The sequence below is a fragment of the Thamnophis sirtalis genome, unplaced genomic scaffold, assembly GCF_051295495.1.
Source record: "Thamnophis sirtalis isolate CommonGarterSnake01/CBP01778 unplaced genomic scaffold, rThaSir2_p1.2 scaffold_9, whole genome shotgun sequence".
Taxonomy (NCBI): domain Eukaryota; kingdom Metazoa; phylum Chordata; class Lepidosauria; order Squamata; family Natricidae; genus Thamnophis; species Thamnophis sirtalis.
The window spans coordinates 20,767,271-20,790,210 of record NW_028261389.1 but is presented as its reverse complement, the minus strand read 5'-3'; the positions used below and the strand labels follow the sequence as shown (position 1 = coordinate 20,790,210).

General features: G+C 40.8%; 1 protein-coding gene across 1 annotated transcript; it reads left to right on the top strand.

Annotated features, from left to right (window-relative positions):
* Positions 1-184: 184 nt before the first annotated feature.
* Positions 185-21,619, top strand: WEE2 (WEE2 oocyte meiosis inhibiting kinase). The gene is made up of 11 exons (XM_087722469.1): positions 185-541; positions 3,861-4,060; positions 5,730-5,781; positions 8,619-8,791; positions 11,783-11,904; positions 14,869-15,015; positions 15,913-16,014; positions 17,577-17,662; positions 18,847-19,017; positions 19,704-19,846; positions 21,421-21,619. The coding sequence occupies exons 1-11, from the start codon at positions 185-187 to the stop codon at positions 21,617-21,619; spliced, it is 1,752 nt and encodes a 583-aa protein (XP_087578595.1).
* Positions 21,620-22,940: the final 1,321 nt, after the last annotated feature.

The window sequence follows — 22,940 nt, the reverse complement described above, 5'->3', positions numbered from 1 at the left end:
GGAATCATAGTTAAAGCAAAGCATAATTTGATGTCTCAATCCTGATTGATTTTGGTTGGGTTTATCTCTTGCACTAATCTATTAGCACCATGTGTGAGCTACGATAAGTGCCTCTAAGCCGCACTCAGCACTCTAATTAAATTATGCTTTAGCATGATATGTTCTCCTGCCTTTTTCAGCTGCAATGGATGACTGGAGCAGCAGTAACAAACTCATACAGAAGCTGGATTTTTCCAGATGTGGAGAAGACAGTGAGATGGAAGAGGATGATGGTTTAAGAGTGGAAGATGTGAAGCATGTCACTCCACAGAAAAATTTTGAGTTTCAGAACTGGAGAACGCATTCTCCTTTCCCAGTGACCCCTCAAAGACAATTGAACGATTGCTCTCCAGCACACCCAGTTTCTTGGGTGAATCCTCTGAGGGGATGTAGGGATTCTTTGCGAAAGAAAACTGTCCCTTTGGAAGATTATCCTGGAACTCCTTTGCATTATGTTACTTGGCAGAAGCTGCAACTCTGTGATACCCCGAATACTCCAAAGGTACGGTGGTGATGATGACAATAATAATAATTCACAACCTGTTCTTCTGACAGTGTCCAAGCTAACTACTGTAAGAGCATAGTCTTGATCTTCAGCCTTTCATCATGTCTGAAACTTAATATTGCTAATTGCTTCAGGATTTATTGTCCATAAAACGTATCTGCTGTTTGAAGTGAAATTGGTCATGTCACTTCAGACTTTATGAGTTCCTTAGAGGAGAGGCTGTATAGTTCCTCCATTAGTGTTCAGCTTTGAATTGTTTGGGTGAATCCAAAACAGTGTGCCCAGACATCATAATAAGCTTCAAAAAGATGAACGTGTCTACTTGAAGAGCACCAAAAGGCACATTCTGAGATTTTAATAAAATGAGGTATTAGAGCATGAACAATGTTTTATTAGACTCTGCTGCATAACACATACATTTAATGTATGCATAGTAATGAGCTGCATTCAAATTATGCTAAACAAACATAATTTATCTGGTGCAGTGGTCTAGAGGTGGGGCTGTGAGTTCAATCCTAGGTAGAGACAGATATTTCCCCCTCTGGGCACAATGAGAATATATCTGCTGAACAAAACTCCGCATTGGCAACAGGAAGGGCATCTGGCCATTAAAGGCTCTGCTAGCTCCATTCAGTTGCCCAGATTCCACCCCGCAAGGGATTATGGGGTCGTTAAAAGATGATGATGATGATGAAACATAATTTATCTCTTGCTTATTCTTTGGGAATTGTAAAATGTGGCAGAACACTTGGATTGTAAGCCTCTAACAACTGGATGGGTTGGATTTCTGCTCTCACAACTTCCTAGCCAACATGGGGCTGTCAATGGATTATTTGCACAGGATTATTTTGAGGATAAAATGAATGATAGGGAAGAGAAGGTTCCTCTGCTCCACAGGAAAAGGGGAGATAAAAATGTACATCTGCTTCAGAGGTGATGTGGGGCTAGGTACAAATGCATTTTGGGAGCTCCATCCTACCTATTATCATGAAAGCAATGCCTATATTTTTGTAGCTGAATAGCTAGAGATCAAGAGAATATGTTCCCTTTTATTCCCTGACTCTTTAACTAATAAGGTGACTCAATGCATCATTGCAGATAGAGCTATATCTCAAAGCACCTCCTGAATTTTTTGTCATACCGGCTTAGATGTAGAATTCCAGCTGGGTATGATCCTGGTGCATTATTTAATTCTGGTTTGCTTTCTTAAAACTTGAAATGGAACTATTTAAACATTCCACTTCATCTTTCTGCTAATTTGGATGGATGTCTAAAGACCGCATGAACATTCTAGAGCAGTGTTTCTCAACCTTGGCAACTTGAAGATGTCCGGACTTCAACTCCCAGAATTCCCCAGCCAGCATTCGCTGGCTGGGGAATTCTGGGAGTTGAAGTCCGGACATCTTCAAGTTACCAAGGTTGAGAAACACTGCTCTAGAGCATTGATTGAGGCTTTGTTGTCAGAAATAACTTACTGATAAAATAACAAAGACAAGAAATGAGGCATTCTTCTTTCTTTCCTTGATCTCTAAAACTGTATAACTGACAAAGACACTGCTTAACACGAAACTGAGGTTCATAGCTGACCTCTGATTTTTAGGCTGCAAATAAAGAAGAGCCTTCCAGAATGGCTCAAATCTTAATTCAGACATTAGATGAGCTTCAGTCATGAATTGCTAGGAAAAATTCCAGCTTGAGATCCCAATAGAACGTGGACTAATAATGGACTAATAGTCTAACCCTTTATGAGCAGTTCCCTAAAACTATAACTATCTCCTTGGATAGAAGAGTCTAAAATTTTCAGCCAATCCAGTGTCTTAACTCTTGGTTGTTCCAACCTAACCGCACTTGCCTGGAAGCCCCAAAGCTTGTAGGGAAAGGACAGTGTTGGTCTTTGATCTGTGCAGCCCTTCTCTATATGTAAATAGCAATAGCAGTAGACTTATATACCGCTTCATAGGGCTTTCAGCCCTCTCTAAGCGGTTTACAGAGAGTCAGCATATTGCCCCCAACAATCTGGGTCCTCATTTTACCCACCTCAGAAGGATGGAAGGCTGAGTCAACCCTGAGCCGGTGAGATTTGAACCGCTGAACTGCTGATCTAGCAGTAGCCTGCAGTGCTGCATTTAACCACTGCGCCACCTCGGCTCAAATGTCCTTGATTGCAGACAAGGGGATAGATTAAACCAGGGGTGTAAAACTCATGATATCACGTTGTTGTCATGTGACGTATCACAACTTTTTTCCCTTTGCTAAACCAGGGGTGGGCATGGCCAGTGGGTGATGCATCCAGCCGGCGGGCCATGAGTTTGACACTCCTGGATTAAGCAGAATCAAGGTGTTCTGACCTATGCTTTCTAAGGTCATGAAGTAGACTCCTCGTCTGCTCCCGGCAAGCAGTTTTTCATGAGATTTCACAACTATAGACCTTTATCAGGCTTGGAGAGTTGCCAGGCTGATATCTTCCAAACACCACGCTGTAGCAGCAATTACTTGGCAAGAAGTCAGGAACAAATCTTCACCCTAATGAATTGAACTAATTGTCTCCTGCAAACTCCCCTCCCCTTTTGCTCCTCTTTATTCCCTATGGGAGAGGCCATTCACCATCTACCTGTGCCTTTACTCCTAGAGTCGGCCCTTGTTCCTTAGCTGTTTCCTTCTCCTGGCAGCTCTGCCCATGCACATGTCGGGAACAGGCTCCAGCTGTTCTTCTGCCCCACTGATATCCGACTCTGAAGGCAGCTGATAACTGTTGGACGGCCCTGGTCCCATCTCTGCTTCCAACGCAGAGCACTCATCAGAGCCTTCCCCAGCCTCCAGGACTGGCCCATATTCCTCCACAACCTCCTCACTGTCTGAGTCTGCCACCAGCTCTGCTGGCGGGCCACAACACAAGTGAAGGTCCTTCCTGGAATGAGCCACCTAGGGATGAATGTAGAGGTGGGCATTACTGGACTCTTTGGAAGATGGCAAGCTACTACAGTATGTTTTGTTAAAAAAAAACTTCGTTCTTTCTCTGCAAAGTGGAGTGGGAAATCTTTGCATTTTGCAAGGTGGTATCAGAGTGGGTAGGTGTTGAATTTTTGCTCAACTTGAGAGTCACAAGACCATGAATGTCTTAGATCAAATTTGAACTGGTTTAATAAAAAGGTTCTTGTGTGTGGAGCATGGAGCAATTCTGAAATACCGTAGAGGACTGCATAATGTATTTTGATATTGGGGAATATTAGGTTTTTCTCCCTATAAATTGGGCAATTGTAAAATCCTGACGCATTAGAAGTTTTCCCATGGACAATTTTTTGTTGTTTTGCTCTAGAGTCTCTTAAGTAAGACAACTTTCCCTTCACCTGTGGGGAAATTTCCCTCCAAAGGGATGAGGAACTTGCGATTCACTTCCTGTTCTGACCCAGAGGAGGCTCCTTCGACTACTTTGGTTAATATTAATCCATTTACACCCGAATCGTATCGACAGATGGTCTTCCACCCCAGCGGCAAGAGGAAAGCCAGAGGGGAGTCGTGAGTGTTTCTCTTCCTAAGATATTTCTCAAAGGATGCAAAATAAGATGAGCAGGTAGTCATCTCTGCAGAATCATAAGGTTCAAATTTAGACTGTTTGGTGTAACTCGCTGATCCAAAGAGAAATCCAAATTGAAGCATCCATGACACAAAATTGTCTAGTTTCTGCTTAGATATATATTCAATACAATTGAACCATCCCAGCTCCTTTGGTAATTTGATCCATTGTTGAGCTATTCTTACTGTTTGGTAATTTTTCCTAATCTTCATCCAGAATCTGCCTTCCTATAACACAGAAAATTATTCTATTTCCTCTATGAATAAGATAGAGAGCAGCCCCTGGTTCCTACTGTGTAATATCCAAGGATATTAGATATTCAATATGCTGGGAGACTATTGTTTTAGTATTAAATAAGTTTTAGTCAGTGGTGGGATTCAAATAATTTAACAACTGATTCTCTGCCCTAATGACCACCTGGGTAGGTGTGGCTTGGTGGTCATGTGACTGGGTGGGCATGGCCAACTCAACGTCAATCAGGTCGATGGACGCTTCGCCTTAGTTGTTACAATGTAATAAGGGTTAATTAGAGAGGGCAATAAAGATTAGCCTAGAAAGAACACCAGAATGTTTACTTCCTGCCTTCCTGACAGGATCAGCCCTGTAAAGTGGAAAAAAACAAAAGAAGATTTCTTCCAACAACCGGTTCTCCGAACTGCTCATAAAGTTAACAACTGGTTCTCCCGAATAGGTGCGAACTGGTTGAATCCCACCACTAGTTTTAGTGATCCACTGGCTTTCAAAATCTCTGTTCCAATGAATATTGAATATTCTCAGCAGCCTGTTCGACTCATCAGTAAGATGAACAGAAATGATGGACGTGGGTTTTTTGAACAATTTGGTTGCTGATTCTGCTCCTGCCCCCCAAATAATAGTTCTTTTTGTTTGGTAATGGAAAGTTGCAAGAGACAAAATATGAAGAGGCCCAGTTGGGCTAACCAATGTAACATGAAGCGTATGTGTCTTTCAGAGAAGGCTGGAAGGCTGGCCAATATTTTCACTTTGAATTTATCCCTCATTTATGCAGTAGGAAGATTGGTCTAGAAGTCCCCCATTTAATTTGATTCTACAAGGTCTCAGAGGACAAATCAGCAAGGCAAAATTCTCTTTATTTATATATTGCCTTTATTTTTGTGTGTGTAAAGTTTTTTATTTTTTGTTACAAATTTTAAAACCTCTTTACAAACAAAGTGTTGTCCGTCCGTCCCCCCTTTTACATACTCTTATACATAATTAATTTTACATCACATTATCATTTCTAATTTTGGCCTCACTCTTTCTTACCATGTTTGCATCTTTAAGTTTAAATTTTTCTTAACAAATAAAATCATTTTTCACCCTTTCAGAAAAAAGTATACCAACTTTATCATTTCATTTTCCATTTGTTATTTCTGCTTTCAGCATATATCATCAAATCTAAATCTAATGATAAATATATGGTAGCGATATTACTGAAAACTCTTTGCTACCATGTACCAGCGATCTGGATTCATAGCAACCCAGATATGATACTCATAGAAACTACTAAAATTTAAATATTTAGAAGGTTCACACCTACGGTATATCATTGGAACATGAAACTAATACATGTGATTAAACTTATCATTTTAGAGAGGATTCCAACCAAACAGATGGAACAATGGAGCTGGGAATGCCTGCCAAGGTGAGTAGTAAGAGATATACAAATGCCACCCAATTTTGCTTAATTTGCTTGAAAGAAAAGTATCTGCACTATCCTTGAACAGTAGAGAAATGATGATCAGGAACACATTTTGAAAGAAAAATCTAGACTTTATTTTATGTTAATATGTGGTTTCGTGTGTGTAAGGGAGAAAGAAACAAAGTGGGCAGGAGTGCAATGTGTCTGTCTTTGTAATGGCTGTAGATAATCCTATGGCTTCCCTTTGTATCTCCCCATGGTCCTGGGAAAAGACATGGCTGCTTTAATACATCACTGTATTGCATCTTGTTAGAATCAGATCCAAAGCATTGCATATCCATACACTCTGATATGCAACACTTGTAGGCTTTAGTCTGAGAGATTGCCCAACTATTGAAATGAGATTATTATTTCAAGTGCAGATGGTCATTGTATAGGACAGGGCTGTCAAGCATGCATCGTCATGGCAGTGTCATGTGATGCGTGGAGACTTCCCCCCCTTTTGCTAAATCGGGCATGGCCAGCATGCGGCACATCTAGCCCTTGGGCTGCAAGTTTGACAGCCCTGGTATAGGCACTATCTGCAGTTCTGCTAAATTGGAGGGCAGAAATGTTCCAGGTACTGGGAATTCAATTTCTGCATTATCTTACTGCCTTCAGGGTGATGAGGATACTGTTCTAATATCCATATCACATTTTAGTGCTGATAGTACAGTTGTTTTCTGTAAATGTTTTTGGGTTACTTCCATTTAAGAGGAACAGAATTCCAAACCAAAATATACATACATTTTCACTATAACTGAAAATAATATTCTGAAGGCTAAGAAAATCCCAATGACAAAAAAATGTTCCTTATTTGATTATGCTACACTTTTATTAAATCAATTAAATGTGTATTTCATACTTTAATTAGTCTTCCAAGCATAACTTTCTCATTTTTTAAAACATATTTAGCAGCTTCTAACATGAGGTAAACATTCTCTACCTCCAATCTGTAACTATGGGAAAATGTGGCCTGTTAAGGAGAAGAGATTTTGGAAGTTGGGAAAGAAAACTAGTTTATTGAACCCCAAATTCTTTTCTTACCATTGTTACAAATGACTATTAATTACCGCAGGAGAAATTAGGCAATTAAAAGTCTCTAATTGAAAACCTAATGAAGACGAAGCTTAAAGAGTATTACGGTGTGGGTGAGAGAAGAACCGTTTTACTGAGCAGTAAATACCTTCTGCTGTTATATTCTTCTTCTCAAATATCCTATTATCCTCCCTTTCCCTTGAGTCGCAACACAATTACTAGGGTTTACAAGGTGAATTTTTATTTTCTACTACTAGAAATGTAGAAGGGATAAAGCAACATTGCCCTCTTTTGGTGGAAAACCAGGCTGATTCTAAAACATACCTTTGGCCATGAGAAATAAAAGGAAAGGGGGTGCATACATTTTATTCATTTAAGAGCAGTATTTTCAACAAACCACCTAAAAAAATTATCAAAAATATGCAAGGGTTACAGGTCTCTGGATTTCTTGTTCAAGCAAAATGGTTAAGGAAATCAAGACTTAAGAAAATGGGTAGAAAAGAGATTGCTTTGACACCGAAATAATCTTAGTCAGAGTGTAAAAATAGCAATAGCAATAGCAGTTAGACTTATATACCGCTTCATAGGGCTTTCAGCCCTCTCTAAGTGGTTTACAGAGTCAGCATATTGCCCCCAACAACAATCCGGGTCCTCATTTTACCCACCTCGGAAGGATGGAAGGCAGAGTCAACCCTGAGCCGGTGAGATTTGAACAGCCAAACTGCAGAACTGCAGTCAGCTGAAGTAGCCTGCAGTGCTGCATTTAACCACTGCGCCACCTAGGACATAGAAGACAGTTACCGGAATTTGATTGTGACTAGGTTTACACAGCAATAGCAATAGCAATAGCAATAGCAATAGCAATAGCAATAGCAATAGCAATAGCAATAGCAATAGCAATAGCAGTTAGACTTATATACCGCTTCATAGGGCTTTCAGCCCTCTCTAAGCGGTTTACAGAGTCAGCATATCGCCCCCACAGTCTGGGTCCTCATTTCACCCACCTCAGAAGAATGGAAGGCTGAGTCAACCTTGAGCCGGTGAGATTAGAACCGCTGAACTGCAGATAGCAGTCAGCTGAAGTGGCCTGCAGTACTGCACCCTAACCACTGCAACACCTCGGCTCTCTACATAGAGAGATATTGTAGGGGTCTAGATAGTGAATATAACTCCCAGCATCCTTCTCCTTAGCCATGTTAACTAGGGACGCTTGATATTTTCATTCACAAACAACTGGATTGCCATAAAATGCTTTCCACTGCTGGAAGTCACCTATGTTTGGTTTAAATTGCTCAAGGCATTCCAGACTTATGTTGGAACACACACACACACACACACACACACACAATTACATATATATAGATTGTATAAACTCAAGTAACTGTGGCTGTCCAAAAGACTACACTTAAAAAAGGTTGAGGATGTATATAGTTTCTATATCTAGAAACCAGGGGTCGCACTTGATGACGAAGCCTATGGTGCCGGCGGGAGAACCAGTTCAGGGGCATGGCAGGCTTGGGTTGCTGCCGGTTCCAGCAACCCAGCCCACCAAACGACTACTGGTTTGGCCGAACTGAGCCAAACTGGTAGGAACCCACCACTGCTAGAAACTATTAAATTTGGAAAAGCTTGGGTAAATAATGGCAGTGACTATACCAGAGCGTGAAGTAAGATTCTGTATTACAGGAGATCAACAAGCTCTCTCCTCTATCTTTGGTGAGCTATTATCTTATCTATTATCTATTCTTCTCATCCATCCTTAGAGATTCCTCTTGCGTGAGAGCAACATGGTTTCCCGCTACAAGAAGGAATTCCTAGAGCTGGAGAAGATTGGTGTGGGTGAATTTGGTTCTGTTTATAAGTGCATCAAAAGACTGGATGGTTGTGTCTATGCCATCAAACGCTCAAAGAAACCCCTTGCTGGGTCCTCAGATGAGTAAGTGTACAGTGTAAAATTATAAATATCTCCATACATGCCATCCTTCCTCCTCCGGTGATAGATTAAAATCATGGCCTCCATGCAACATTTAGTTCTGAATTTCTGAAACCAAACAGTACAACTTCTTTTAAGTTTTCTTGACCGCATACAGATCAGTAGCATTTAGCTAGGCTTTGAAAATGTCTTACTTGCATTGGGTTTAAATCTTGGATCCATTCATGTTGTCCCAAAGGTGCAATGATTTCTGGAAGGAACTGGATCTCTGACAGGATGCAAATGACCAGCTGTCTGCAAGGGATATAAATCCTTCCATTCCCCACTATCCTGTCAGAGCTGAAGAAGCTTCTTGGATGAGAGGTGAAACGTCTTCCAAAGAAAAACCAAGAAAGTCCAGTTGCCTCCTGAAAAAGCACCTTTGGGACAACCGTGACATGGATGACTAAGAATCTCGAGGCATCCATCCAGTGGTGGGATTCAAATAATTTAACAACAGGTTCTCTGCCCTAATGATCAGTTGGGTAGGTGTGGCTCGGTGTTCATGTGACTGTGTGACCATGGCCAATTCAGGTTGATGGGCGCTTCACCTTAGTTGTTACAATGGTAATAAGGGTTAACTGGAGAGGCAATTTCTTTAAGCAGGGCAATAAAGATTAGGCTAGAAACAACACCAGAATGTTTCCTTCCTGCCTTCCTTACAGGATTAGCCCTGTAAAGTGGGGGGGGGGGAAATGAGATTTCTTCCAACAACTGGTTCTCCGAACTGCTTAGAAAGTTAACAACCGGTTCTCCCGAATAGGTGCGAACTGGCTGAATCCCACCATTGCATCCATCCATGTTGTTTTCTTGGTAAACTATTGATGTAGTTTCGCCCCTGCCTTCTGGAATATTTTTTTAAAACGTCTTCGTTTTTTCTATAGTCCTGGGAACTCCTGGATGCTCCCATTCAAGAATCAACTGGACTGTTTAGCTTTTTCCAAGGTCAGCTGTATGTTGCTATTTGCTATGACAGGACCTTGAAAAAAAAGGTGACATTAAAACAATTTAGGACAAGTTTTTTTTTAAGCCATCAAATTATTCATTTTGTCCTTCAAAGTAGTTTTTCCTTTGGTCAAATGATAAGAAATTATATGTAAAGAGTAAATACGGGCAAATACTTTGCTCCCAATTTTACACATTTTTCAATGTGGGGTAGTAGATTAAAATCAAAAGTGAAAGCTCTGTCTGAGGCAGGGGGTCTCTACCCTTGGCAACTTTAAGACTTGTGGACTTCAACTCCCAGAATTCCTCAAACAGCTATGCTAGCTGAGGAATTCTGGGAGTTGAAGTCCACAAGACAAAGTTGCCAAGGTTGGAGACCCCTGGTCAGAGGCATTCATTTATTCCTTAAAATTCCTGAAATCCCCATAATAATTAATCCAATGGTGATTTTTTTTTACTACCGGTTCTGTGGGCGTGGCTTGGTGGGTGTGGGGGGGGGGAAGGATTCTGCAAAATCTTCATTCCCACCCCACTCTGAGGCCAGCCAGAGGTGGCATTTGCCAGTTCTCCGAACTACTCAAAATTTCCTGTTTGACACTCCCCCCTCGTCCTACACCAAAGCACACCGAGACAAAGATACTTCAAGGATTTGTTAACACACAGACTAGCCCTTGGCAGCAATCCAGCACAGACCAGTCCTTGGCAGCAATCCAGCACAGACTAACCTTGGCAGCAATCCAGCCTGCCAAGCTAGCCACGAGAGCTCTCCAGCTCTAGTAAATATGTTGACTCCTGCAATGAGCGTGTGCACAATCATTCCTTTTATAGTCTTGAGAGGAGCCTAATTACCACCAGCTGAGTGCAATTATCTCCTGTAACTGCGTAACTGTTCCTTACGCCAATTAGCTCTCCGTTGCCGGGCATCCAGGACCAACTCCCTTGTCTCATCCCCACTGCTCCAATGCATGATGTCAGGATCACACTCCCTTGTCTCCTCCCCACTGGTCCAAGGCTCAGGTGCCTCCTGGTGGCCAACCAGCCTCTCTGTGCCCTTCTCGGAGTCGGAACCCACATCCTCCAGAGCCGACTCATAGGGCCCCTCGCTGTTGGAGTCTGGTGGCAGCTCCAACGGCTCCTACTGGGCTACAACAATTTCCACTATCAGTTCTCCAGGACCTGTCAGAACCTGCTGGATTTCACCCCTGAATTAATCTCCATTCACTGTTGGAGTGCCATATCAGTGTGCCTTGGAAAAGTACCTTTGGGGCAACCATGACTTGGGTGTCTGAAAATCTCCACAGATGTTTCTGTAAACTGGATTCCTCCCCCCCCCTTTTTTTTAAAGTTTTTTTTTACAAACATATCAATTCATGAACAGTGTGGCACCTGAGCGTCATACATTTTAATACAAATGAAATAGTATTAATCATATTTGTTTCATTTAACAAGCTTATATAATCCTTGCAATAGCACACATATTTTTATTAAATTATAATATTTCATTAGTTAGTCATTCAACATTTCAATGTGTCCTTTCTATGCCGATCACCCTATTCTAAGTGTCATACCTTTTAATAGAAATAGAATATTATTAATCATATTTATTACTTTTAACCAGCTTATAAATTTCTAACAATAGTACAATTTATGCTAAATTGAAATCTTCCATCATTTGCTTGTTCAATTTATTAATCCTTCATTATTTAGTTATTCAACATTTCAATATCCTATTTTTATATCAATCACCAATATTTGTGATTTGTGGTGTATTGGTAATCACAGTAGACAATTTTTAAAATGTAAAATGTAAACTGGATTGTGTTGCAGTAAGCAAAGTGATTTGCTTCGTCTTGGCTTAGTGAGTTGAATGAACCCAGCTGCTAGTATGGTCTGTTGTGGGAACCAATTGAAGCTGTCTGCAGAATAGCTTCTGAAAGCCTTTCCTGTCAAAATCCTAAAAACAGTATCCTAGTTGGAATTGTGACTCTCTCTTTCTATGTGTGCTTGCAGGCAGATGGCTTTGCGGGAGGTCTATGCACATGCTGTACTTGGTCATCATCCCCATGTTGTCCGTTACTACTCTGCTTGGGCAGAAGATGATCACATGATCATACAGAATGAGCACTGCAATGGTAAGGAGATGGGTTCTGCTGAAATTTATTTATTTATTTATTTTTTATTTAATTTGTTGAACATGTACTAGATAACAGATATAGGTTGTTCTGACCTAGGCTTTGTGAGATAGTAAAAATCACACGCTTAGTCCCCAAAACCCTCTTTTTATTTCAACGGCTGTGAATTATGTTCATTCACAGCCCATAATGAGCCACAAATAGTTTGTAAAGAGTCCGACAGAAGTCTGCCACAGTCTTTCAGGATAAGGCTTATAAGCACCCACCTTTATTTCCCTTGAAATGCTGCTGAAGACCTAATTATCAATTAGCTTTGCAAGGCCACACGGAGCACAGAGTCAAAACAGAGCTTCAGAGTTTAAACCAACCAGAACGAACAAAGTTGCTTCCTACAAAGGCTCATGTGCCTTTGCTCCTCCTTTATGTCTTATGGGAGGGGGGCAATCATCTCCAAGCCTTACTCCCAAGTCGCCCTCTTGTCTTAACTGTTCTGGCCTTCTGGCAGCTCTGCGCATATGCGCACTGGGAACAGGATCCCTCTGTTCCTCTGCCTTGCTGATGTCCAACTCTGGAGGCAGCACATAACTCCCAGATGGCCCTGGCCCCCTCTCTGCCTCCGATGCAGAACCCTTGTCTGAGCCTTCCCCAGACTCCAGGACTGGCCCATGTCCTTCCCCAACCTCCTCACTGTCCGATTCTGCTGCCAGCTCCACGGTCTGCCAGTGGACCACAATATACGGTAAGTATAAACAGGGACAAGTAAATGGGGATAGAGGGACAGGGATGGTAGGCATGCTGGTGCGCTTATGCACACCCCCTTTTACAAGCCTCTTAGGAATGGGGTGAAGTCCACAATAGACAGTTTAAGCTGTGGGGGTTTAAGGTTGTAACAATGGAGTCAGGTAGTGCATTCCAGGCATTGACCACTCTGTTGCTGAAGTCGTATTTTCTGCAATTGAGTTTGCAGCAGTTTACCTGGAGTTTGTATCTATTGTTTGCCTTTGTATTATTGAGGTTGAAGCTGAATTAGTCATTGACAGATAGGACATTGTAGCAGACAATTTTGTGTACTGTGCTTAGGTTAGACCATAGGTGGTGTAGTTCCAGGTTGTCCAAGCCCAAAATTTCGAGCCTGGTGGCATAAGGGATTCTATTGCGAGCAGAGGAGTGGAGTACTCTTCTCGTGAAATACCTCTGGACCCACTCAATCGTATTAATGTTGGATATACAGTGTGGATTCCAGGCAGATGAGCTGTATTCAAGGATTGGTCTGGCAAATTGGTCTGCCCTAGTTTACAGTGCAATGTTTGTTTCACAGTGCCAAATTCAGGAAACATTATGAATTTCCTCATTCAGCCTTATGGATAATATGATACATGCCTTGCACCAGACTTCCATGCTAGTTGTAAACTATGGGACTTGTAGTTTACTACTTGCTAATAGGGTGAAAGATTTCAGGTTGAGAGAGGCTGTATTTTTGAAATATCTATGAACTTTAAACGTCTAGCACTAATGGACCTCAGATATCAAGAATTGTAACAAGAGAGGGTATGAGGAAAGTAGATGTGCTTCTGAATTCCTAGCACTTTTGAAGTGCTCCAGCTGAGAATCAGTTCAGCATCATTCCTTCACTGAAGCTGCAGTGTGCTTGTGGCTTGGCCATTAGTTGGATCTTCCTGCAGCATTTATGCAGATGACTTTGGTTTTTAAAAAACCCTGACTAATGTACTGCTATTCTAAGTCTGTAAATTATGAATATTGCTTCTCTGTAATTAGAACAAATTGCTTTGCTTTGGTAATTACCTCAACCTATTTTCTAAGAGCTTAGTTATAAATTCAAAGCTGCTTGTGCAGTACCCTAGCAAATCTTTATTAGAAACCTGATAAGACTAGCAAATACGATTACTTTTCAGGAAGTTTTCACATCAGCTTTCTTCATTCTTCACTTTTCCCAACGTTGTACATTTTGTACTTGTTGAACTCCCAAAATTCAAATCAGTTCTTGTCCTATATAAGCACCAGATACAGTAGAACCTCTGGTCATGACCATGATTCGTTCCATAATTATTTGGTTGCAACCCGATTTGGTTGTGATCCGAATCTAATTTTGGAAATTTGGCGCTTACAAAAAAAAATGGTGCAGAAGGGGAAATCAGCCACCAAAAAAAAATGTGAATTTTTTGGTCGGAACCCAGAACATCAGCAATGTTCATGACCAGAGGTTCTACTGTATAAAGGAGCATCAAATTTAGAGATGCTGGTTAAATCTTCATATCTCATGGGTACTTTCACAGAACTTTGGGGTCAAATACAAGCTAATTTTCTTCTTGCTGAATGCTCAAAATCTCAAACTAAGAAACTCCTCATTTGTAATTTTAACTGCTTGATTTCTTCAGGGCTTCAGCTCAGGCAGTTTTCCTATTTGCGAGAGCATGATTTCCCTCCCTCCCTCCAAAGTGCCCTTGCACCAGACTATTGGTTTCTTTCTCTATTTCATCTTGTCAATGGATACTAGACAAGAAGATAAATCCTTGGGGAGAATACTTGACATCTGCACTTCTTTTTATTACGGTAGTTGGAAAGTCATTTCTGGCTGTTATCACAACAGCAAGTATAACGGCGGGATTTGCAATGAACTGCTCCGAAGGTGTGGAGAATGGTAATCATATCTGTGTGAAAATGCTCCCAGATAGAATGAGTGACTCAGGGGTCGATGTGCCATCCAATAGCACATAGAATAATTTTTCTATGTACGAATATTTTGTTTTTATTATGTTATTTGGTGTTTAATTGTAATAACTTTTTTTAATTGTAAGCTGCACAGAGTCACTGACTGAAATGGGTGGCTATAGAAATGAATGAATGAATGAATGAATGAATGAATGAATGAATGAATGAATGAATGAATAAATAAATAAATAAATAAATAAATAAATAAATAAATAAATGCTCGGTTTTCCACAGGTGGGAGTCTCCAGGATGCACTTTTGGAAAATTCAAAGACAGCAGATCATTTCAAAGAATCTGAGCTGAAGGAAATTTTATTGCAAGTCTCCATGGGGCTGAAATACATTCACACTTCTGGCCTGGTTCATATGGATATCAAACCGAGTAAGTGTGTCTGGTCAGTAATGCTTTATTCATTAGAGTTATTAGATTAGTTGAATTATTAGCAGTTTGGTCCTTCTTGTTTCAGCACCTCATAGTGATAAATATAAATATATTCTATACAGAGTGATTGTTGCTATGTTCATATAGAAGTTCAATATTTAATGATGCTTAAGTTTGTATTGACCCATTGCAAGGGATTCCTTCCTTCCTTCCTTCCTTCCTTCCTTCCTTCCTTCCTTCCTTCCTTCCTTCCTTCCTCCCTCCCTCCCTCCCTCCCTCCCTCCCTTCCCTTCAACAACTCTAGGTTATAGATTTTGCTTACAGTGACTAGGCTAAATTCAAACTTGATGAAATTAGCATGTGTTCATGAACACTTAAGATTTTGGGATTTCCTCTCATATTAATTTGGAATTGTAAGCATTCTGGAATAGAGCTCTGAAAGGTCATTACAGATTATCAATTAAATTTCACCCATAAATTATTGACTTCTTCAAGTTGCATGATCTTTAACAGACTTTCTGGCATGAGTTTAAAAATATTATACAATCATGTAGTTCTTTGGTTTTAATGTGCTGTATGAACCATCCAATAGTATTTTTTTAAAATCACTGTTTAAAAAAGCTTGTCAGTACCTTACTGCATGCAAAGACTAATAGACTATTTGCACAATATGGTAATACGTATCCTATGTTTTGCTCACATCCTGACTTTCTGCTTATCTTGCTACCTGGGACAAGATTGCTTTTCACAAGAAACAGAGTTCATACTTCTGTATTTTTCTTAATGGGTGTTTTTATGATGTGCAGATGGTTATAATTTGTAAGCCACATTGGCTGTAGCTGATATAAGATATCTGAATGCATACTGCAAGCTAACACAATTTCTCCTTGATTGCAGGCAATATTTTTATATGCCACAGTCTACCTGGCTCTGTGGGTCAAGAGGAGAGTGATGGGGAGGAGGATGAAGTTGCTACTTCAAATGTGGTATATAAAATTGGTGTGTATCTGGAGGGGGGGCAGGTTGGACCATTTGTTGTCAAATGATTTCCAACATAGACTTTGGCTAAGTTTTATCAATTGCTGTGTCAGAGCAGTCTGCATTACATATTTTTTAAAGCTACAATATTTGTAAGTGAGTGGGTTTTAACTAGGCCCACGGGTGTCAAACTGGCAGCCCATGTGTTGGATGCAAGCCACGCCCACCCCAGCTCCGCAAAGGGAAAAAAGTCACGAAACGTCATGTGACGGCAACATGACACTGCAAGTTTGTCACCCGTGAGCTAGGTTATCGCTGGTTAAGTGTGATCAGTGACACCGCTGCTTTTTTGCCTGGGCTATTGCAGGCCCAGTTGAATAGCAAGAGAAGGAGAACAGAACTGCAAACAACTAAAGCTGCCTGACTGAATCTTGCCAGTATTTAATACTGGAATCAGAAGGGCTGGGAGATGTAAAGACTGGGGATCTGGAAATGTTTGAAATGTGTTAGCTAACGTCACAGTGGGTTCCTACCAGTTCGCACCTGTTCGGTAGAACCGGTTCGTCAAATCTACCGAACCGGTTCGGTAGAGGTTCCACCAGTGGACCCGGAAAGCAGGCCACACCTACAGAAGAGGTTCCAAATTTTTTTGAAACCCACCACTGACAGACAGACAGACAGACAGACACACACACACACACACACACACACACACAAACACACACACATACTCACACAGAGAGAGAATGAGAAAGAAAGAAAGAAAGAAAGAAAGAAAGAAAGAAAGAAAGAAAGAAAAAAGAAACAAAAAGTGAGTGAGAGAGATGAAAGAAAAAAAGGAAAAAGGGACAGAGAGACAAAATGAAGGAAAGAGAGAGAGAGAGAGAGGGAGGGAGGGAGGGAGAGGGAGGGAGAGAGAGTGAGAGAAAACACATGGCTGGCAAGCCACTCCCACCGGGTCACATGGCTGGCAAGCCACTCCCACAAAGGAGGCCACACCCACAGAGTAGGATCGAAATTTTTTTGAAACCTACCACTGCAGTCCACAATAAAAATATAGCCAAAGTGATAATTATTCTGTTTTTGGGATGTATTCTATTATGCGTTGTTAAGAAGCAATTCAGATATACTGTACATTCAGTCGTACGTAGCCTGTGATAAAAAGAAATTATATAAGAAGGATAACGTTTTATAGCAAAGGATCCGGGTGGATGAGGATCCAATATTTGTTTAAGAAAAAAGCATCTTCGGCTGGAATGCAAACTCAATCCTGACTCTGCAGTGCTGTTCCTGCACTTTCAAATGTGCTACACCTAGTGATTCTAGACACACTCACTTTCTTAGGAAAATAACCTGGATGAAATTGAGTGTTTGATCTGAAGTCAAATACATTTAGAAGACAGCAGATTGAGATAAGGTAGACATGAGATATATTCATGCTCCTATTTATTTGCAGTTATAAGATATGCCACACAATCGTCCAATATAGATTCCAGCTGAGCGGACAAGTCCAGAAATAAAGAAACCTTTGAAAATCAGTCATGCATGTAACGATTTCTGTTGCTGGCAATATCTTTTGGCAGGGGATCTTGGACATGTGACATCCATAACCAATCCACAAGTAGAGGAGGGAGATTGCCGCTTCTTGGCCAATGAAGTCTTGCAAGAGGTAAAGCTCAGAGGGCGTTAGGTTTGCACTGGAACCTTCAAAGCAGAAGAAATTTCTCCTGACACTTCCAATATTATTCCTTTTATTATAGTCAGGTTCATACATTAATCTTAATTTAATTTTTTAAAAAAAGAATTGAGGCATTACATTCTTAAGAGGTCCAAATTTATTGTCTTATAAGCTGTTATTAGAAACTTATCTGGGTACATTTAGATTTTTTTAAAAAAATGAAATTAATAACATGGAATAAAAAATACATTGAAACTTGGTCAGGAATCAATAGGTGTTCAGTTGTGGTAAAAAAAAAAAAAGTAAAAGTTTTCCCTGTCAGTCATGTTGAGCTCTAGAGAGTGGTGCTCATTTCTGATTCACAGATGATTCACAGTGTTGTCTGAAGATGCTTCTGTGGTGATGTGGCCAGTGTAACTCTACGCCAAAGGCGCATAAAACACTGTTACACTCTTCTATCCCTAATCATCTGTAGTTCTGATGAGGGTTAATGCTAGCTGTACCTCCACATTTCTAGATGAGTAGCCCATTGCAGAATCATAGCTAATATGGGCACATTCTAGTGTTTGGCCTTTGAATTTCATGTCAATGAAAACCTGAGAGACCGCCTCCTGCCGATCACCTCCCATAGACCGATTAGATCTCACAGGTTAGGTCTTCTCCGGATTCCATCGGCCAGCCAATGTCGGCTGGCGACTCCCCGGGGGAGGGCCTTCTCTGTCGCAGCTCCAGCCCTTTGGAACGATCTCCCCGTGGAGATCCGGACCCTTACTACCCTCCCGGCCTTCCGCAAAGCTGTTAAGTCCTGGCTGCTCCAGCAGGCCGGGGGGCTCTCGAAATATCCAGCCCCACGGAAACTGTGACTGTTGTGTATTTTAAAGTGTTGTTTTGTGTATTTATCCCCTTCCCTTGTTTATTGTAAGCCGCCCGGAGTCCTTCGGGAGTGGGCAGCATACAAGACCAATAAACTCAAACTAGTAACCAGATTTAGATTTAAAGAAAATGTTCCTTACACATCTTCTGGTCGACATCAAATACTGTCATTCCTACAAATACGTATAGAATATTGTGAATACCACTTATGTAAACCTATGCATTACTGTTTTTAAAATATTGTTTTCTTAACTGAATGTGACCTGACATGGGTGTGTGGGTTTCTCTTATTTCTTCCATAGCAATATTGCTATCTGCCCAAGGCAGACATCTTTGCTCTTGCCTTAACTATTGCTCTGGCAGCAGGTGCTGGTCCATTGCCGGCCAATGACACCCCGTGGCACCACATCCGCAGAGGAAAACTTCCACATATCCCTCAGCAACTGTCATGTGACTTCAGAGAACTGCTCAAGGTGAGTTCTTTTTGGGGAAGCCAGGAGAATGCTGGCCTTGGAGGTTTGGTGATGAAAGACCTTTCTCTACATGGGGCTGCCCCTGAAGAGTGTCTGAAGACTACAGCTGGTCCAGAATGCAGCCGCGCGAGCGATAATGGGTGTACCCAGGTTCACCCATGTTACACCTATCCTCCGCGAGTTGCACTGGCTTCCCATTGGTCTCCGGACCTGCTTCAAGGTGCTAGTCATTACTTTTAAAGCCCTACATGGTATCGGACCTGGCTACCTGAAAGACCGCCTCCTGCCATTTACCTCCCAACGACCAATAAGATCACACAGGTTGGGCCTCCTCCGGGTGCCGTCGACCGGACAATGCCGGCTGGCAGCTCCCCGAGGAGGGCCTTCTCTGTAGCTGCACCGGCTTTGTGGAACGAGCTACCTGCTGAGATCCGGACCCTCACCACTCTCCCGGCGCTTCCGTAAAGCGACCAAAACCTGGCTGTTCCGGCAGGCCTGGGGCTGTTGATGAAATTCCAGCCCCACTTGATGGAATGGATGTTGTATTGATTTTAATTTTGTATTTTTAAATATTTTAAATGCTTTTTACTTGTTGTGAGCCACCCAGAGTCCCTAGGGAGTGGGCGGCATACAAATTCTATTAAAGTTTAAAGTTTAAAGTTCTCCTCTTTTTTGTGGAACACCAGCTTATGATTCATCCTGACCCAGTAATGAGGCCATCAGCCGCTGCACTGACCAAGCACCCTCTCCTCCGGCCATCTATTGGCAAAGCTGCCCAGCTTCAGGAACAGCTCAATGTGGAGAAATTCAAAACTGCTATGCTGGAAAGGTGAGGTCCTGTGCTTCCTAATAGCAAAGAAATATGTGTAAAAATTGTGTACAATGTTGCTTGTGCACTAACTCCTACCTTGGAGGAGAATTATTCTAGCTGCTACTTACACTTGTATTTGAATTTTATACCCTGGTCCCTTTATCACCCTCAATCATTATAGAATACAAACACATTGGTTTTGCAGTCTTTAACAAAACATTACACAGGCAGAGTTTTTTTCTTGAAAGATTAAAATTCTACTGTTTTGAAAGGATAGAAGCTGTTTATTGTTGACTTTTCCATTAATCCTTGCTGTCAATCTCCTTTTAAGTTCTATCTTTCATACTATATGTACATGAAATAGGTGTCCCCAAGAGCCTCCTTAAAAAATGACAAACAATCTTTATAATTTTCAGACAGGAAAAAATATTGCAAATAGAGAGTAGTGTTAATTTGAGTTAAATTGGTGTTTCTGCTGGCCCAGCTCACTTGTTCAAATAAAGACCCGTGCCTGTTCTTTGACCAGAGTACCACTACCGTGTTTCCTGAAAATAAAACCCAACTGAAAATAAGCCCTATGCCAAGAATTGGGATAATGTTAGCATTCCAACTATCATGGAGAATTAAATCAGAGTCCAAGGCAAAACTTTCCTTAAAGTTCCAATTTAATAAAGCAGACATCTTAGTGCATTGCTATAGAATCCCAATTCTGGAAATTACATCAGAATCCCACCCAGTTAAAGGTTCATGATCTTGTCACCACACCCACAATCCATCACATGGTCCAATCTTCTTCTTCCACACTAGCACCCACACCCAACTGCTTCCGGTCAGGTGCGGAGACAAAAGATGACCTTGAACTTATAGAAAGGAATTTTTTATTTTGAAAACAACCCATTCTACTCCTAGCTATCCCCCCCTCTTAATGAGAGTGTGGGAGGCCAAATATTCTTAAAGGAACCGCTGCAGGACTGACACCCTAGCAGGATGCTCATAGGCCCTACCCCCAAAATAAGCCCATTAACATTGTCAGCCAGACGGATGCATTTAGTATCGTATTTCCACGAAAATAAGAAATAACTAGAAAATAAGCCCTAAGATGTCTTTTGGGGCAAAAATTAATATAAGACCCGGTCTTATTTTTGGGGAAACACGGGTAGCAAGCAAATCAGACAAGAACAGGACAATTATTGAATGTAAATGCTAAATTTTAAATTGAGTTAATAATGTAACACTTTTTCTGTAAACAATTTCTTAGATGCAGTGTTAAGAGGAGGTCTTGTTCCCTTAAGGTCTTCTGTGGCATCATGACTCTATGCCCATTATACAGGATGAAATGGCATTTATTTCACCAGCCAAAGACCATACTTTGTTCTCCATTGCAAAGCACTCTCCGTCACAAGGAAGCACATGGAATTTGAATTCAGTAATTCTGGTCAGATTCAAGAGATCGCCTTATTCCAAGATGAGGAAGCATCTGTTGAATTAAGAAAATTGTGCATACTGCATTCCTTAGTTTTGGGAAAGAGTCCATTAGTTTCTTGATAGTCCACTGGATTGTTTATTAATCTTATTGTCTTGTTTTTGTGTAGAGAGCTGAGAGCAGCCCGGATTGCCCAGGCCTTTCAAAAGGATCCATCTTTAGAACGGACCAGAGCACAAGAATCTGGAATCGGTTTAAGGCACAAGAACACCAAGAAGCGTCTGGTTGGAGGAAAAAATGCTCGATCTTTTAGTTTTACCGCTACTGGCTATCAAGGATCAGGCTATGCTAGTCACTCAAGTAACTGAAATGCATCTCATTGTGAAAACTGCCCATTGAATTTACCTAATATATATACCCAAGTCATATGTTTACCTAATATATCATGACCCCAAGGAATCATGGTGCTAGTTTTGATCTTTCACTCTATGAGAACACTTTATTATATTACAACATAAACCACCTTAATCCTCTATGAACCCAACAGCTATAAATCATGAACACAATCAGACATATACTTTCAGAAGAGGCTCATGGCAAAACTTTAAGCAGACCAAATCTTCAAAATGAACTTCCTTAACTTTGATGCTTAGTACTAATATGTAGTTCCATGATCCTGGATTTTTTTATTCCAATGCCTTAGGAGGGTGTCAAGCCCTTATTTAAACTGATTGGCATATTTTCTCCCTTGGGTTTTCTGAATATCCATAGCTTTTTTTGTTTAACTTTTATATTCATTCAATTTCAAAGACCTCTGTATTCCACTGTTTATATTTTTTTTTAAAGTCAGAAATTTCCAGTGTTCGTAGGCAGCAGTGGTTAACTGATATTCTTGAGGTTCATGAAACAATTGTAAGAAGCCGGGTCCTACCTTGGAATTCTCTTCCCAACAAAAAAACACAACTTGAGCAAAATATATTGTATTAAACAGTCTGAGCAGATAACATTTAATAAAGTACAGAAGTTGAGGAAAATGTGTCTTCAAATCAGATTATATCTCTTTCCAATGCAATAGCAGGGAGGTTGAACATATTTGTTCAGAAAGGGTGTGCCTGCTTTATTTTTGATGAGTGACAGATACATAGAAAATACAGTTTTGGTGGCTAGGTGTTAACAGTTGAAGCACAGAGACAGTAGATCTTCTTTTTAAGAGTTCTGCTGTTCTATTTTGTAAAAAAAAACAAAAAAAATCTAATAAAGCAAATCTTATATTCCAGTTAAAATGTTAACTATGAATAGTATTATGCATGTCCAAAGCTCACTCTTCTATTTATAAGTTTAGTTGCAAACTTACTATATGAGCTCCCTAGACATTCCAGAATATGATTTTATGTCTAGCTGCTGGACAGCCAACAGTCTATTGAGATCTTCTTTTAGTTGCACTTGTGAATAAAACTTTTGAAGTTGTTTATTTAAAGGATTGCGTATTTTGCACACTGCTTTACAAGAGAGGGATGGCAACTTTATCCACTTTAACACATTGCTTGGCCTATTCTGTAGACACATAACCATACAGAGTTGCTGCCCGATGGGAATGGACAATCTAATTCTGCTTGGAGGAAATGTCATTGGGTGAATTGTTGGGATTGCATTAAAATATTCCTTTGGAGAGGTCAAAGCAGGTATCAA